Here is an 18,106-nt window from a genome sequence, read left to right on the forward strand (position 1 = left end):
CTGTGAACATTAAAAAAAAAAAAAGTCACTTGATGTTAAAACAAAAACATTTGAATAATAATTTTTAGTTTATTTATACACAAACATTATAAAATCACATTGAGGGGAAAATTTACTTGAAAAAAGGGTGAAATCTAAATTTTGAATAAACATAATAGAACACACTTTAATATGAGCTTAATATTTTTTAAACTTGATTTTAATGGTGTAAATTATTATTAGAAAGAGATCTTAATATAAATTCAAGATGATTATAAATAAGATATTAATAATAAATTTGAACAAATAATCAGGATTTTAGTAAACTGGAATCAATGTAAAAAAAAAGTTGATTAAAAAGATTAGCATTACATACAAAAGAAATTTCTGGGTGAAAATACTAAATATCTGAATAAACAAAAACTAAAATTTTTTATATATATATTGTTAGTAATGATGAAGCAGTTTTAAAGTAATAGTCTCTAATATGAAAACAAATAAAATAAATTCATGGCTCAATATCCCTTTTAAAGGGACAAAGCCTGAGTCTTCTCCAAACAGGTCATAACCAAATCTATATAATATTGTTAAAGTTAGGTTATAACCATAATGGTAATTTATGGATCACTTAAATAACTACTGATAACAGAAACACCACTACTTAACAAGACTTACATCAATTAGAAATTATTAAAGATTAAAATAAGACTCAATTAATGAGCACAAACCAGGGGATGGGGGAGGCGAAGTTGGCACATCAGGGTCATATGTTTGCCTATCATCAATGACAAGCATGGCATCTTCAGGTGAACTTGCAGCATCATCGCCTTCTAGAGCTAGCAACAATGCAGGAGGTTCTGGTGGTGGGGCTAGCCTAAAACATTAATTAAACAAAAATAATAAGAAGAAAGTTATGAGCATAAAACAATTATTAGGTAATGAACTAATTTGAGTCACTTAGATCAAAACTCATTAAGTGTAGTTTTGTATATTTTACAACAGGACAAAAAACTATAAAATATTGTTTGTTTGACAAATGGAAAGTTAATAAAAGTTAATGGGATTTTTAACTGATTTCTTGGAGTGGTCTTAAAGGAATGGACTTTTAGGTTCAATGTTCACTTAGATGAGCAGTACAATAGTATCTGTAATTTTTGACAGACCTAATAGGTTCTGTTTCAAAAGTCAGTCCAAAAACTAATTTTAGGAATTTATTTGTTTAGTTATTATTTGCTTTATCAAGGATTCATATCTTTAGTACTTGTTTATTTATTTCTTAAGGTTTCAGAAATTTATTTATTTCCACATTTCCCTACTTTATAAGTAATACAGGTGTGCAGCAGAAGTTCAATGTTCCACATGCAGTATCAAACTACTGCTAATAAATCAGTTTAAAAGTACAAATTCCACTTGGAGGTTTCAGATAGAGTTGCAAGTCCAAATCCATTTCTAGCAAACTTTCAATCATTTATTTTACATAATCTTTTGTATAAAGTGGAGTGTGTTAAAGTGTAATATTATATAATCATTTTCCATATAAATAATTACTCTTTACTCTTTTTGAGAGCATGAACTTTCTAAAGATAGGTTCATTGGCATAAAAATAATGCATTATAAACAGTTGTAAGGTTTCAGATGCTTCATTTAAATCTTTAGACGTTCTAATTTCTTTACCAAATTACTCTCGTCACGCATAACCATATTTTTTCATTTTAAATAAATTAGTTAAAATAACTGAATAGCTTTAGCCCATCTTTATCAAGAACATATAAGGATATACATGAAGAGAATAATATAGTACAAAAATTTAGAAAATCTGTTTCTAAAAATGGAGTGAAATGTAAAACACAACTCCAAAATGTTAAGCATGTACACATTATATAAGTTTTTAATGAAGAAATGATTATAAAAATGGAGGTCAAGTAACCATTTCTTAAATGAAGTTATCTTTCATCATTATTCATTTTTTGAGAGCTCAAGAAAATCTTACAAGTAACGAAGTTTGTTCACTAAAAAGAATTGAATGTTACACATTTAGTTTTTAGTCTTTCTATTAATCTTTAAAATCACTGAGTTTCATTCATGAATTCACTTCTTATTGGAGTGATGGTTTGAGAAGTAGGAATCTTTTGATAATTCAAAATTATTTCACTTGATCCCTTCTTTCATCACAGAATCCTCTGTCTAGTGAAATTGTGGTAGAGAACTTCCTCTCCATCAATGCCTCTAAATCGATAATCAGTTTTGGATAAAATGAATGGTTACATTGGAGAAAACTTAAAATATCACTCATACTTACATTTAAAAACAAGTTTTGATTTGTTGATAAAGCTGAAGCTTCCATTTAAATTTTCTAATAAGAGAAATCATTGATCCATATCGTATAAAAATGTTTATGCTCAGTCAGTTCTCAACTTATGACCAATTAAAATTTACAACAGATAAAAATTTATTTATTTTTTTTTCATTAGTTGTTTACACTTACGGGGTAAAAGTAAAAGAAACTTGTTTTCGTTTAGAACAGAAACTACAATCAAATAACTCTATACCTTTGAGAAGGTCCAATATCCAAAAGAAAAAAAAAATTTTTTACGTAGGTTGTTATCAAAGAAAATAAACATAATAAAATTAACTCATAACAAATAATACTATCTTAATAATAGAAATAGAGAAAAAATATATAAATATCATTATTTGCTTACGGTGGATCAACTGGAGCTTCAATATCAGCATATAGATCAAAATCTTCATCATCATAAGCTCTTGAGAAAACTGGTGCAGGAGGAGGTGGAAGGGGAGGAACTGATTCAGAAGTATCTCCACAGTTTTGAGAACTATTTTCTTCTTTTTGGCAATTCTGGTTATTATTTCCATTTGAAGTTTTTTCTTCATTGCCAACATTTTTTTTCACTCGAATATTATCAGCTTGATTTTGAAGAGTCACTTTTACTTCACCATTACTGTAAATATCAAAGAATTAATATAATATTCCTTAATTAATCAGGTGATCAGTATTAACACTTATTATGATTCCAAGCGTAATTACACTTTCTTCTATATTTATTTATGTTTATCTCTTAAATATGAATAAATTGAATGCAATTATTATATATTTTTTATTTTTCCAACATTATGATATGTATAAGAGCTAACTAACAGGATACAAAAAAGAAAATATGGTAATTTCTATTGGAACAACATAGTCTGTATCCTTAAACACCATCACTCTACTTAATTCTATACTTGACAATAATGTGTAGAAACGAGTAATCCACTCTTGAACTGATCCAAAAAGTTTTCTTAAAAGAAACTCAGGAATAGTATGTGAACGATCAGCAACTATGGAGAAAAACATTTGTAGCTAAACCTAATCCATTGCGCTTTCTAAATGGTCTTACAAATTTTTTTAATTTTGGTGTTGTTCCAGTTGTCAGAACTTTAATATTATAAATATACGTCACATTAGGTGTATTTGAAATATTAAAGCATTAGAGCTCTCCGATTCATAATCAAAATTAAAGAAAAACAGAATAATAACTGTAGGGAAAGGAAGATTACCCCACCAATTTCTCATCAGTTTTTCTAAGAGAATAAAATCATAAGAAAAAACAGACCCAATCATTAGAATTAGGAAAGGAAATGTCGAATGAATTATTAAGTCCAATCAACGTGAACACAAAAAGATTATTTCTCATATTTAGACACATGCTTAGAATCATTTCAACATTAGTTAACAAGTACATAATCTGAACTAAAACAAAAAAAGTTAAGATTCATTCTAACAGTGAGTTAAGAAAATATATCTGCTTAAATCAACAATGATTAACTTACTTAAGTGGAAATATATTTTAACTTGCAACAATATTATTTAACAGAATGTAAGAGGCCCTTATGAATGTATAACTTCACACTATTCAATGAATGAGTAACTTTTGATTCCTATAAAACTTTGCCAGTTCTTTTATGCCATTTAATATATGTTATGACAGATCACTATCACTATATCAGTGTCCACATATATATGTAAAACTTTTGCCAGAGTAAATATTAATTTATCAAAATTAAAACCTGTAAAAATGAATTGCAGGCATTGGCTTGGTCTTATTACAAAATTTTAAAATAGAAAACTTGATATGTATGTAAGACTGATTACCTATTACTCTGAATGACAGCATTAGGTGAAAGCCATTTTGTCTGTTCATTTAGTATGGAAGATAAAAGATCTGGAGGAGCTGTAGCCAGGCCTACCCTTGGGACAGGCCTTCTAGGAGCAGAACGCAAAAGTTGAGCTGCAAGTTGCTTTCTTCCTGCCATACTTCTTACTCCAGACGTTCGTGCCCTTAATAAGCCTAACCCACCACCGCCTTCTTCATCTAATTCGTCCTCTGCTTCGCATCTAAAACAAAATTCACTAACTCATTTTAGGGTTAAATTAGCAAAATAGTTTAATACTGAAGGTGATAGGAAACAGATAAATTAATGGGGAAAATTCATTAAACTCCCAACACAAATGGGAATTTTGTTGTATCTTAATTGCTAAAAATTTATTGACTTGATCCCGAAACCACTAAATTTACAGTAGATTAACCGACATAACTACATAATACTTCAACTGATGGCTTTATGATTGATAGAAAATTAGAATAGCAATTTAAATCAATTAAATTCAATATTATTATTATTGACAATTAATAAATATAAACTTTGAAATTTATAAAATTAATGGGTGCAAGTGTTAAATAACATTCAGTGTTGAAGGACTTGAATAATTTCACAATCATTAAATTGGTAATTTGTCATACCCAGAGAAATATTCTAATTGTGGTCTTGAGCCAAAAATATCAAGTGGCTTTACACCATGCTGACTTGATCTGAAATTATCTGTTGCTCCAGATTCCTTAGAGGAAACCAATTTGAATGAGCGGTTAACCTAAACAAAAGAAACAAACAAAAAAATCAATGAAGCTCAACAAAAAATCATGGGCAAATACAAAATATTAACCAAACAAAAAGTATTAAGATTTACATAAATTCACAAAATTTAACACGTTTACTGTGAGTTAACCTGAGCATATAATGATGAATAAAATTATTTTAGTGTTCACCATTTTCTATACTTAAAAAATTATAATTTTGGTACATAGGAGTATTTAGAATGAGAACACATAGAATTTATAACATTCAATATGGTACTATCTATACAATATAGTTGTTAAGGCATAATCCATTTTATTAATATTTCAAAATAACATGCACGACATGAAAACTGTTACAAAAAGTATTTATCAACCAACACAATTTACAATAACGAAAACAGAAAACAATTCAAGATAAATAAGAAGTTATATTGGTACAAAATGTTAAAACCTTAATTCCACCATAACATATTTATTATTAAATCTAGTATATCAACATAAAACAAACAAAATGATGGTTATATTCAACAAAAATTGACTAAGTAAGGACTTTTCTGGAAGTTTCTGAAAATACCTTAGAACGTCCCCTACAAGCATTAGATTTCCTCTTCTTTTTTCTTCTGCTTCTAGTATTAACAGCAACTTTTACCTCTATCGTTGATCCATTTTCAGTCGTTATCAATTCCACTTTGTAATGAGTTCTTCTTCTCCCAGACCTTTTTCTTCTTCGAGTTCGTCGGTTAGATGAACGAGAAGTTGAAGCAGATGGCTGTAATAGCTCATTCTAGAATCACGTTGAATTCAACTGTGTTAATATAACAGTTATATTTGAGGATGAAAGGTCCAAATCGTTTTACATATGTACCTGATTTGCCATTTCCCTAATGTTACTAATAATCCTTTGAGCAGCTCTTGTACGGGGACCGATTCTCGGGGGTCGAAGACGAGAAGGCCTGTCTCGTAGTCTGTTTTCAATAAGAATACTTCCTCTTAACAAGTCCTGTACTTCATCTTCATCGATGTCCTAAAAATTGTCGTAATTGTTCATATTCAAGTTTTATCACATATCTCTTAGAATACCACTTATTTTAAGGATTGGTTTTCTTTTTCTTTTTTAAAAAATTAACTATAATGAAACAACTAATGGAAATTTGTGAAAAATTATCAAGAGAAATAAACTACAGGAGAGAATCTTTTTTAGAAAAATTTGTCATGAAAATATTTTAATGTTTTTCATACAGTTTATAGTAGAACAAGAGTAAGTTATGTCACATATTGCTTACAAACTTCGACTTACTCTTACCATGGATTTATATTTAATATAAATTACAATGTTTTAAGTTCTTCAATCAAGTACAACATTGAAAAGCTGCATAACATTTAATCAATTAATACAAATTAAATTGTAATTTAAAGATATGTTACAAAGGATAGAAACTTAAATTCAGTCCTAAAAGAGATGTTTAAAAAAGTGAAATAATTATTTATTATTTTATAAAATATACACGTGTTCCCAAATTAATTTGACAAAGTAGAAAGTACAAAACACCAATTCAGCAGATTGAAATATATACTTTTTAAATATTTTTTTACTGAAAAAAAAAGAAAAGAAAAAGCAATTAACGTAAACATATTTAAATAAAATGTTCAGAAATATTGGAAAACATTAAAGACTCTTTGACTAAGCACTTATATTTTCATTTATCAAATAAACAGAAATAAATTTAACATATATTTTCTATATTCTCTCTAAAAATCAGCCTTTTTAATAAAAAAATAACAATTAAACAACTGTTGATTTAGAAAGATGTGAGAAATAAAAAAAAAAAAAGAAAACAAAACAAAAACCATTTAAATTGTCAATTTTTTTATTAAGTTTAGAAAATAACAAATTCAAAAAAATTGAGACAAACGGGACAAAGAAAAAGAGTCTACTATAACGAGACCGTGTCTACTGACGTTTTGTAGGGAAGAACAATCAGGGCAATACCAATCTCCGATAGGAACTTCATCAAGTGGGGGATTGAGGCAATCGAGGTGGTAACCAGCTTCACATCTATCACATAATAGCATTTCATGTTCTCGGTCATGTTGATTACACACCTAAAAAGAATGAAGCACTTTATACTATTATAATAACAAATATTTAAAATAAAGCTTACAAGATCTACATTAATATTAAACTTATATATTCAACTCCCTATTATTTGTGGATAATCCACATGTTAAACAAAAAGGTTTTAGAAGCAGTAAAAAACACATTACTTTACAAAAAATAAATAATTAAATCTACGAATTAATTTGCAATAAGAACATGTAAATAATTGTTTGAAAAGAATAAGTGATAGATAAAAAAATAATGACTTTACTTGAAAATGAAGTCATCTAATTTAGTTTTTTTTATAAGAAAATACTTTCCAATAATTTACAATTGTATTTAGTGTAAAATAAGCTTCCCAAAGAGTAACGTGTCATTGCCTAGTCCTAAATAGTTACGGAGATTGCCTACAGGATTCAGTGCCACTCATGATATTCATTGCTCTCCAGATTTCTCTATTCTCCAAATTGATTATCAATTGGTGCAACCCCTCTTGCTTTGTAGACAGTTGCCTCACTAGTGCTCAATAAGCATCACAGATCATCTAATCACTAATGTTACTTTTGTCAGTTTCTCCTCCAGGAACAGTTCTGACCAATTCGGCTACTGCGGCAGTGCCTTGTTAAATGTCATCTTTAGGAGTTAATTTTTATTTTAATCATTTCCCTACAATTAATGGCAGTTTTCATGATGACATTCAGAGAATGGATAGTTCTATTGATATCCATGCTAGTATAATTTCATAGATATTATACCTCTAAATTTTAATTGCAGCCATTATTATACCCCTTGTACAATGATGTTAGTTATAATATGGTCTTGGGGAACATTTCTGTCTGATAGAAAAGGTAAATTATTAATATAACAGTGTTTCACTACTCTTTTACTTCTATAGAACACTTGGATTCTCATCATCATGGCCGTTTCAGAGGAATAATTTTATATTAAAAAACATCATAACATTATTTCCACACATCTAGTTATGGTATTTAGGTTTTAATTGAATTTTTTATTGAGTAAGAGCAGATAGTAGGATTTTTCCAAATATCAAGCAGCAAGTCTGCTGTAATGGCTAGACAAATAGTCCTTCACTGTCTTCCCTGGTAGCAGCTTGAGATGGGTAAAACTGTTTTCCTCATGGTCAGAACTATCAGATCAGAATTAATTCCTCACCCAAGAACTAAATTATTATTTTCTGAACCACTAAAAAGAGCTACCTAACTTAATGGTGATGAGTATGCAGAAATAGCGATTCACTGAAAAAAATCTTTAGCTATCGCTCTTTTTTTCCCTCAAACAGTAGGCAGTTCTTTACATCAGATCAGGAGCAAATTGACCATCTCTCGTTGTCAACATGTCACTTCCAACAATAGTGCTCAACCAAGAGAGAAAGCAGATTTCAAATTTTTTATTTAGTAAAGTATATTTAACATGTTTTTCTAAACTTTTTCATTCTATATGAATTGGATGATGGAGAACTTTTTCCCATAAAAATTATTTCTTATAAGTTCAAAAAAGAAAAATAGAAATTATCCAATAATACTCTTACAAAAATATACACATAAATACCTCACAGAATGTAGTATCGTCTGGTTCAATATCATTATTATGATCTTGAGGAGGAGGAGTAACTACGTTATGCCGTACAACATCGCCTCCAGAGCCAGTAACAATGACTTCTGTATACTTGACCCGGTCGATGGGACAAGTGTTGGAGGTCTAAAAAATAAATAAAAAATGGATTCTATCATACCTTTTACTATATACAAAAAAAAATTAAGTTAAAAATGTAAATATTAATAGTTATATCGATGAAATGTTATTTAGATGAATAAAATTTTTAAAGGAATGACATAATAATTACTAAATCATACTGCTCAATCCTACTCCTTCATTGAAATATACTGTCTTATAAGGTTACACTTCAGAAACTTTATTTTTTACCAGATATTTGAGATTTTAGATCTCAAAGACTGATGGAATAATAGAGACTATTAATGTTAATGACAAAATAGTTTTAAGATTTCATCAATTTATTTATTTATTATCAATATTAATAACCATAACAATACAAAATAGAAGAGCTAGTTAAAAGCTAATATTATTTTTAAAAATATTAGGGAACACTACATCAGGAACTATGGTACCATTATGTAGATTGTTATTTGTATTTCTGGTCTTTGAAAAACTATGTTGTTGACACTATCTGAAGTTTCCAATTGAAAGCTTGACATTTATAAACATAACCTTTTACACAATGTTTTGTTATTTGAACACGATTTTTGATGTATACAATAACTTATTTCAGGAAAAAAATATAAATAACTTGTGAACACTTTTGAGCAATAATTTTTCATAACTTTCAACAAGGATTATCAAGACACTAGAGAACTTAATTCTTTATATGGGGATAAAGTATGATCCTATAGCACTTTAATAAGCTGTTAAACAAATCCAATCAAGCATATGTTCGCTCCAGGACTAATTCCATGAAGATTGTCCTCCAAAATTAGTTGTACCAGAAAACATTTATACAGTGAGCTGATAAAGCTTGTCAGGTATTGTGTACTGTAAGATGGAGGCCTTTTTGGGTATTATAATTGCAAGCATCAATAAGATATTCCATGAATATTTGAACATAAAAAAAAAAAAAAAATTGTCCCTGTTAGATCCAGCAAAATCTGACAAATGTTGATTGGTCCAAGGAAATTTTGAAAAAATATTCATCAAAGGCTTTGTATAACACCTACACAGGTAATGGATCATGGACATATGCATATGAGCCAGAAACAAAACAGCAATCAACTATATGGGTCTTCCTAGACGAGCCGAATCTCACTAAAGTTGTTCACAGAAGAAGCACACCAAAGTAAATGATTTCCTGTTCCTCATCATTACTGGTCACACGGTGACAGTAGCGTTAGACCAACATAGAATGGTCAGTGACCATTTTTGCAGAACTCTTAAGAGAAATTCGAAAAAACAGAAAAGGCAAATCATTCTTCATCATGACAATGCGAGCTTTCACACTTAGGCTCAAATAATAGAATTTTTACTGGCCAAAACATCGAACTGATAGGTCATCTGCCGTACAGCCCTGATTTGGCACCCAATGACTTTATTTAATTCCTGCATATCAAAAATAAATTATGTAGTCAACGATTTTTGACACCTGAAGAAATGGGTTGATGCAATCAAAATGCATGTTTTGGAATTACATCAATCGGGGTAGAAAAGAAGATTTGAAAATTGGTTCAAACGCATGCTAAATTGTATTGAGCTTGATGGTGAATGTTTTGAATAGCAAAGCACTGATTTGAAATTTCTCATGATCACAATACTTTCCCACATATTTCATAAAAAACAATTGTGAAAGTAAAAATATATCATTAATTAAATAGGGTCTTTTCTTGTTGTGATCACCAAATATTGGTCACTTGAAACTTTGGACAGTGCATATTGCATATCCTTTACAGTCCAAATAGGCAGAATGAAGAATATTTTTGATTATTTTGTGCACAACTATTAGTGAGTTTTGTTGAAAAGATCCTCTTTCATACATTAGAACTGTAGATACCAATATTTATTAGATGGCTCCCCATAAGTCTATGATAATATTCAAGTTAAAATGTTCTTCCATCTACGGAACCATCAGTTTATCAGCCGATTCAAACAAGTAATGAAATTTCAACAGGTGCTTTGTGCCTATTAGTTCTTTTTTTCTAGAAATTGTGTGGGTACATCACATTCCCTATTGGTAATATTCAGTTAATATGCACAGAATGGAAGTCATCCCTCTAAAAGATGTAAAATTATTTATGCGTTCAAGTAGTGATATACCTCTGAGGCATAGAGAGTTTTAGTAAATCAAACATTACTTAACTAATTCAACTCCAATCATGAACAAATATCTGCTGCCATATTGAGCATCCCCTCTCTCTTGAAATATTCAAAGGGTGGGGAACATTTGGGTGGTAACAGTGAAAAGGGAAAGTACTAAGATTAACCTACACATATCAGAAGCATAATTGTAGGGTTAAGTAAATATTAAAAGATACATTTTTAAAATCATATATTTTAACTAGATGATAATTTTATTAATAAGATTTTACCTACTATTTTCAATAGTAAACTAATACCTCCATGTTATAACAGTTAGGTTCTTAAGATGTGTATATAGATATAACTAAATTCCTCAAAACAGTTTTTCCAAAGGGTTACTAACAACTCTTAAAACTTAAAATCTTAACGGAACAAGAAAAAGTTTATTAAAAACTCATGGTATATGTAAGTAGGAAAGTAAGGAAGGGCAGAAATAAACAATAAAACACAAGAAATTGATGGTTCTATTATTAGACAAATGATATTTCTTAAAATGTTTTGTCTTTGAAATTCTTTTAACAAATAAAAATTTTTTTTTTAGATGCAAATCAATCTATAAAATGATTAACTCTCCAGAAGACAATAACATTAAGAATTTTTATCAAAATAATCATATAAATTTTTAATCAAGGTATAAATAAAATAACCTACCTTTGACCAAGTTAAAAGACATTCTGAATGGAAATTGTGACTGCATCCCGATGGATGTGCTATTACCCCATGGAAAGCCTTGAAGCAAATGATGCATTTCTCACCTTCGTCACTATCTGAAGACTGATCCTCATTCTAGGAATGGAACATTGCAAAATTACAAATAGGTTTCTAAAAACAGCATATTTAATAATTAAAAAAAAAAAAACTTACTTTTCTTTTGGATTCTTTATCACGTGAGTTATACTCTAAAAACAAAAAATTTAGATGAGGGAAATACTTATGGACTGATATTTTCTATGATGTTAAGTTTGGAGTTAGTATGCTTTGGACTAAACAAAATTGAGTATTAAAATTTATTACCTTCACTTGAGCTTTCTGAATCAGATCGAAGTGCTGTTCTTGATTTTGGCAATTTGTTCTAAAAATTAAAAAAGTAAATAAATAAATTTCACTAACTTGAATTTAATAATCTAACGGTAAATTTAAGCAAATAATTAATAAACAACTTTAACAATGTTGATTTTTAAAACATTGGATAGGATACAATTTTTATTAATTTTAATTTTCTTATTTTTAAAGAGAACTTAAATAGACTTCCAACTCGCATTGCTAAAGTGATTCAGAGATAATTTAATATGATGATGATGATGATAGGGTATGATAACCTTTACATAATAACAACAAGACTTTATATAAACCTTAAACATAATTTTTTTTTTTTTTTTCAGTTTTTACAATTATAAAAACCGTACCCCTTCTACACAATTCTCTACAATCTTTTTCCATCCCCCTATATAGATCACTACCACATATCCCTTTTCTTACAGATAACATTCATAATCAATTACGTTCCTCCATCCTTAACCTCCGCCTGGCCTTCAAAGCCCATAACAAACAGTCTTTTATTTACACCAATCTTAAAGATCTTATTCCTCCTCAATACCGTTTCCATGTTGTATACCGTCGTATCCCCTGTTCCACTTCTAATTGTAATCTTAAAGATCTTATTCCTCCTCAATACCGTTTCCATGTTGTGTACCGTATCCCCTGTTCCACTTCTAATTGTAACGCATTCTACATTGACGAAACAAAAAATTTGCTTAAAGACCGCATAACCCAGCACAAATATTTTGTCTCCTCCCATAACTTCACAGCTTCAAAATTATCGGAACACAGCTTAGCGCTCAAACACTCTTTTGATTTTGACAATACCTCCATACTAGCCTCTGTCCCTAACCAACGGCTGTTATCCGAAAAGATTTTCATACAATTAGAAGCTTCCCCAGTCAATCATAAAACAGACAAACAAAACCTATCCCAAGCCTATTCCTAAATAGTTAATTTATTTAAGCACCCATAATTTAATTTATTTTATCTATTATTATTAATTTTTTGACCTTTGGGTTTTATAATTTTATATATCACGGGTTTTGTTTTTTAATCCGTAACTTTACTTCAATTTTATCATCTTTACTTCGTATCAACTGTTTTACCTAAAAGTCTTTCTGGACAGTAACGTTTCTAGAGAATCCTTTGTCCTTCCGTCGCCCACTTTAGTGTGGCTTTCTTCTAATCAATCAACTGATTGATTTATAGATCTTCTCAATTTCATATATTTCTTACATTATTCATTTCCCATTCTCCATATTTCTTCTTCTACCTTTTTGCTATTTTATATATTTATGTATGTATATGTGTGTGTGTATATATGTATATGTATATGTGTGTGTGTATATATATATATATATGCATTTAGTTATTTGTATAGGTATTTAAGTTAATACTCACACTGTAATTAAGATATAAGTCACTCACGCACTATATTTCACTTTCTGTCACATTGTTCAATTTGTAGATTCAATATTTGTTTTTTCAGTTTTTTAGACACTACTTACATATCTTATTTTGCACATATCTTCTCACCTACGTAATATTATATTTCATCTTTCACAGTTTTCAAACAGCTACCTTCTAATTCCATGATTATTAATCAATTATTTTTTATTATTCAATTATTATTATCAATTTTTTATTATTTATGATTCAATTCAATATTTTGTATAATTCCAAACTTGTTTGTATACTATGTCTTTTCAATCTTATGTTTCTCTAAATGTTGTTATCTCTTTTGTTCTATAGCCCTGATGAAGACCTGAAACTCAGGTCGAAACGTTGGCATAAATATTTTTTTGTTTATTTAAGTTGTTCTTTGCTGACCTCCCTCCCCCCCCCCCAATCATCTTCTCCAATCAGTAATCTATGGTCAACTATCTACACCTCATCTCAAACATAATAGTTCCTCAAGAGGCTCCTAAAACATTCAGATGTTTAACAGATGAAGTTCCCACCATTATAAGCTATAGTAATTAAATCTTTGCTTAATGAGAACACTAAATTATTAACATGTCATATTTCTCTCCTATGGGACATTTAGTTCTGTTTTAGTTTTCCTTCTTAGTTAATTTAGTTCTCCAGATTAAATACTGTTAGACATGGGAAAAAATGGAATGTTGAATGAAAAATCAATGTCTCTAAAAATAAGTTTCTAAAACTTTAATGATCTTACTGAGTAAACATTAGTAGAACTAGTGCAATAGATAAAATTGCTGTCCCATAGAGTCTGACATAGGTTCTCAGTTATGTAGGGTAAGTGTACCTGATATGACCAATTCCAACTTTGTCAATAGCTTGCAATTTTAGTGTACTCAGACCATTATACCTTTAGTTGCTGCCAGACTAATATCTCACTCCATTGTCATTAGTCGTTTCACAGAGACTTAGGTTTTCAATGGGGAGGAGGGGCCTAAATTGAAGTTTCCAACTAATCTTGGTATTGAATCCTAGCCTAACTGATCTTAGAAATCATTCTTCACCTTTCTTATATATCATTGGTGGATGCACTGTCAGCTGTTTCATTTTTAGTGTTTCTCTCAGCATAAAAAAGTATGTCGCCATTGATAGTGGTTTTACTTAACACTGGCCATCTTAGCTTTTGTATGGCTGGTATGTATGTTGTACCTTTTCATTCACTAACATTCAAATAACTTTTTGGTTTATATAATCTCCCAACACCCCATTAGGGATCCCATGAAGAGTTAAATTTTCCAAGGCTCGTTTCAGATTTTGTGATAAGGCATTTTCTAGTGTGATAATTATTAGCCCTATGACCAACCCCAATCTGATGGGCCAGGAACAATGTTCAACAAAGAGGTCTTTCTAAAAACAAGTAATTGGTTGGATAAAGATAGGTTATTGTAACCCAAATTTCATCTTCTGTAAAAACTCTTATGCTAATCAGAGGTTATGGGAAATAAATCCTTGCTCAATTTCAGAGAACTGAACTACTAAGCAGTGAGAGACAGACGAATAAAAAGACATTATCCATTTTAAAAACACTTTGACTAATAATTAATCTGAATATTAAAAAATTGGAAAATACAGTAATGAATAAAGAGAATAAAAAGACAGGCTATTCAAGTGTCTGAAGAACTCATTGCTGATTCAATAGGTAAAATTCAAATGCTAATGAAGATATTTCACATTACATGTTGTTAAAGTTTAAACTTGTAAGTTTCAAAATGAACCAGAAAGTGTATCTCAATGTGGAAAAAAAGGTGTTGATAACAGGAGCAGAGGCTACCTCCAGCTTTTTTTCTATTTAGTGATTTCCAACTATTTGGAGGAAGAAATAATATTTAGCCTGTTAAATATTTGTGAATTGGATGAGAAGATTGAAGAATTATTGAACAATAGGAAAGTTACTAGAGGAAGCCGGGAGAAGCACCCTTAAGGGGGTAATAACTGGTACGATTACCCAACACATTAATAAGAATGACATTTGAAGCTGCAATTAATGCAAAAAGGTTTTAGTAGATGAAATATATGGTTAGGAAAAATGCCTGAATAGCTAAAACAATTGAACAAAATAATTATTCCTTATTTTTAAATATTACTTACTTTGGAAGTCCATGGTCGAAAGACTTCATCAATTTCTGAATCAGAACTAGTGCAAGATTCTGATTCACTTTCAGATATAACCTGTGTTTGTAAATATAGAATTAGAACTAATAAACATGAAATGTATGAAATAAAAATTGAAAAATAAAAACTTCTAATACCCTTGTTTTTTTATGAGATGGCCCAACTATACCACTTCCACTTGACTCAGAAGAACTTGAAACCTAATGAAATTTAGGATAAAATATAATGAGAAATATTTTAAATAATACTAAAAATAAAATAAATTCTCTAGAGGCAATAATAAGAATAATTTTGCACCCGACAAGTAAAAACTAAGTTTTGTAATTGATAAACATCAGTTGGTTGCTTTGTAAAATTATAAATCAATTTGAGCTCAAAAATATAGTTGGTAAATTTATAACAAATGAAGATAACTGGTAGTTACCAATTAGTAACAAGAGAAATACATCTGGTGCCAAATAGAAAAAAAAAGTTATAGTTTAAACGAAAATGATTTAACAAACAGAAAATAAAATCTGTGCGAAACATAAAAAATCATTAATGCAAGAATCAATAACAGATTTCTCTATTTGGTTTATTAAATTTTTTTAAAAATTCGTGGCCACTGTGTGGCCTGATAACAATACTTAGTTTTTAATTAAATAACCAAAAGGGTTGACAGGATTAGGTCTAATAATCAATGCAATTTTGTCAACAAAATGCTAGTTTTATGCTGAAAGGAGAGAGTAGATATAGCTGTAGAAAAGAAATTCAAAGCTTTATGTGGCAACCTATGTTGGCTACGACTTATAGGAAGTTTACTTAGCGAAAGTTATAAATGTACTACTATAATTATATTTGAAGATAACTAACAATTTTAAGATATATATTTATAAAGAAAATACAATATTAAAAAAAAAATTCCAGTTATGTCTTAGCACTAACTAACCCTATAAAAAGTGTTATCCACTATTAACCAAGGTTACTAAATTAGTTGTGATACTTATGGACAAATTAACTTAAAGTAAACATACTTTACCACCATAAAACTAAAGAACAAAATGTATTGAATTGATTTGATTTAAAATTAAAGCATTTAAAAACTAGAAATTACTTTCCAACCTTTTCTATAACTTAAATTAATCTGTCTATAATGATGGAGAGGCCAACAAATTTTAATTTTTTTGAGGATCCTGGACATTCAGTAAATGGTACTAAATATAATTTTATTTAACTACTACAAGTAGTAATTCTTGCTAAAATAATTAAGTCAAATAAGAATTAAAATATTTCAATAACAACAAAACATACAACCAAATACATCAATAGCAATGAATAATATTCAAGAGTTTTAAAAAATAGAACACAAAGGCAATCAGGATAAATGATTGTCAAACAATCAACAAATACATCAGAAATATTAAATACTTAATCAAACCCATACTATCTATAATAGAGAAAATCAGTTCTAGCGCTTAAGAATACTCAGAAACCAAACAATAATAAAAACAGACTCATCTGTCTTCTACACAAAAAGTTGATCTATATAAAATACAACTTAAATAAAATAAGTAAAAAGAAAATATGATATGAAAGCTTAATCCTTATTTAGATTGATAAAATGATGAAAAACCTGATAATAGACAAAAATTTAACTTAATATGGTATTCAGTAACTTGTAATTACCCGTCTGCGCCTAACAGTTTTCCGTTTTGAAATATTATCATTTTCCTCCTCCGAGTCTGATGATTCCTTTATACAAACATAAATAAGAAAGATTAGAACAGAAATGTCTTCATCTAATGCTTTAATTTTGATAAGGTAAGTTTGAAATGCACAATTTACCTTAATATATTTCTTACGCTGATTTTTAAAAGGTGAGCCATCAGAATTACTTGAATCACTCTGTTAAAAAATTAATAACATTTCAAAATCCATATAACATTTACTGACAAGAGTGAAATATATTTTAAAAAAATAATATCTTACCAACATAGTTTATTCAAATTAGGTAAATTACAAAATCATTGTATTGAATCCTAAACAGAAAAATGATTAAAAGTCACAAAAAAGTCGTTAGAATCCCACTGATAAAATTACATCAAGAAGATGGAAAAATAAGGACATTAACACAGATTGATCAAAAAAGTTGAGTTCACAACACCCTACGATCAAGCTTACCTCCACTGATAATTATAAACAATAAAAACGAAACAACAGCTTGCTTGATGTTGATAAAATTATAATATCTAACTATCCAGAAACTGATGACAAACACCAAACGAGAAATGTCTCAGTACACAACCAAGAACTGCACCATTTGTTTATCCGAGATCAAATAACTTTTAAAAAATTATAAATTACACAAACCACGCTCATTTAATTAAAAACTGTTTACATCGCTTTCGACTTTTTAATCACTCCGTAACAAGCGAAAATTAAAATACTAAACCCTTGATCGGCATCAGTGGACAAAATTTCTTCAAAATGGCTACTATTCTTGATCATTAGTTTACTTCTCAGACCAGTTAAAAAAATTATAATGAAGAAAACTAATCATTATCATATAATTATAATCTTAAAATTTTGTGATTTATTGTATTTAAATATTTCAAAA

At 29.1% G+C, this 18,106-nt stretch overlaps 1 protein-coding gene across 5 annotated transcripts in view; it reads right to left on the bottom strand.

The window, feature by feature from the left end:
- The window catches only part of LOC106684840 (PHD and RING finger domain-containing protein 1), a 29,844-nt gene extending 11,850 nt beyond the window's left edge, over positions 1-17,994 (bottom strand). For 4 of the 5 annotated variants that reach the window (XR_002945062.2, XR_001343748.3, XM_014427135.2 and 1 more), the window contains exons 1-17: positions 17,671-17,994; positions 17,479-17,528; positions 17,335-17,394; positions 17,176-17,241; positions 15,648-15,710; positions 15,487-15,567; positions 11,890-11,947; positions 11,740-11,774; positions 11,527-11,661; positions 8,563-8,712; positions 6,855-6,998; positions 5,761-5,919; positions 5,470-5,679; positions 4,782-4,909; positions 4,133-4,375; positions 2,682-2,939; positions 708-853 (exon numbers count right to left, since the gene is read on the bottom strand). Coding sequence is in view for 3 of the 5 variants with exons in the window: in XM_014427135.2 (XP_014282621.1) it covers positions 708-853; positions 2,682-2,939; positions 4,133-4,375; positions 4,782-4,909; positions 5,470-5,679; positions 5,761-5,919; positions 6,855-6,998; positions 8,563-8,712; positions 11,527-11,661; positions 11,740-11,774; positions 11,890-11,947; positions 15,487-15,567; positions 15,648-15,710; positions 17,176-17,241; positions 17,335-17,394; positions 17,479-17,484 (1,942 nt within the window). In the remaining 2 variants the exon portion in view is untranslated. The remainder of the gene's footprint in view (positions 1-707; positions 854-2,681; positions 2,940-4,132; positions 4,376-4,781; positions 4,910-5,469; positions 5,680-5,760; positions 5,920-6,854; positions 6,999-8,562; positions 8,713-11,526; positions 11,662-11,739; positions 11,775-11,889; positions 11,948-15,486; positions 15,568-15,647; positions 15,711-17,175; positions 17,242-17,334; positions 17,395-17,478; positions 17,529-17,670) is intronic. The other variant, XM_014427136.3, reaches the window with a different exon arrangement.
- Between the last annotated feature and the right edge of the window lie 112 nt (positions 17,995-18,106).

This window comes from Halyomorpha halys, unplaced genomic scaffold (assembly GCF_000696795.3).
Source record: "Halyomorpha halys isolate HHAL.00 unplaced genomic scaffold, Hhal_1.1 Scaffold624.1, whole genome shotgun sequence".
NCBI classification, from domain to species: Eukaryota; Metazoa; Arthropoda; class Insecta; order Hemiptera; family Pentatomidae; genus Halyomorpha; species Halyomorpha halys.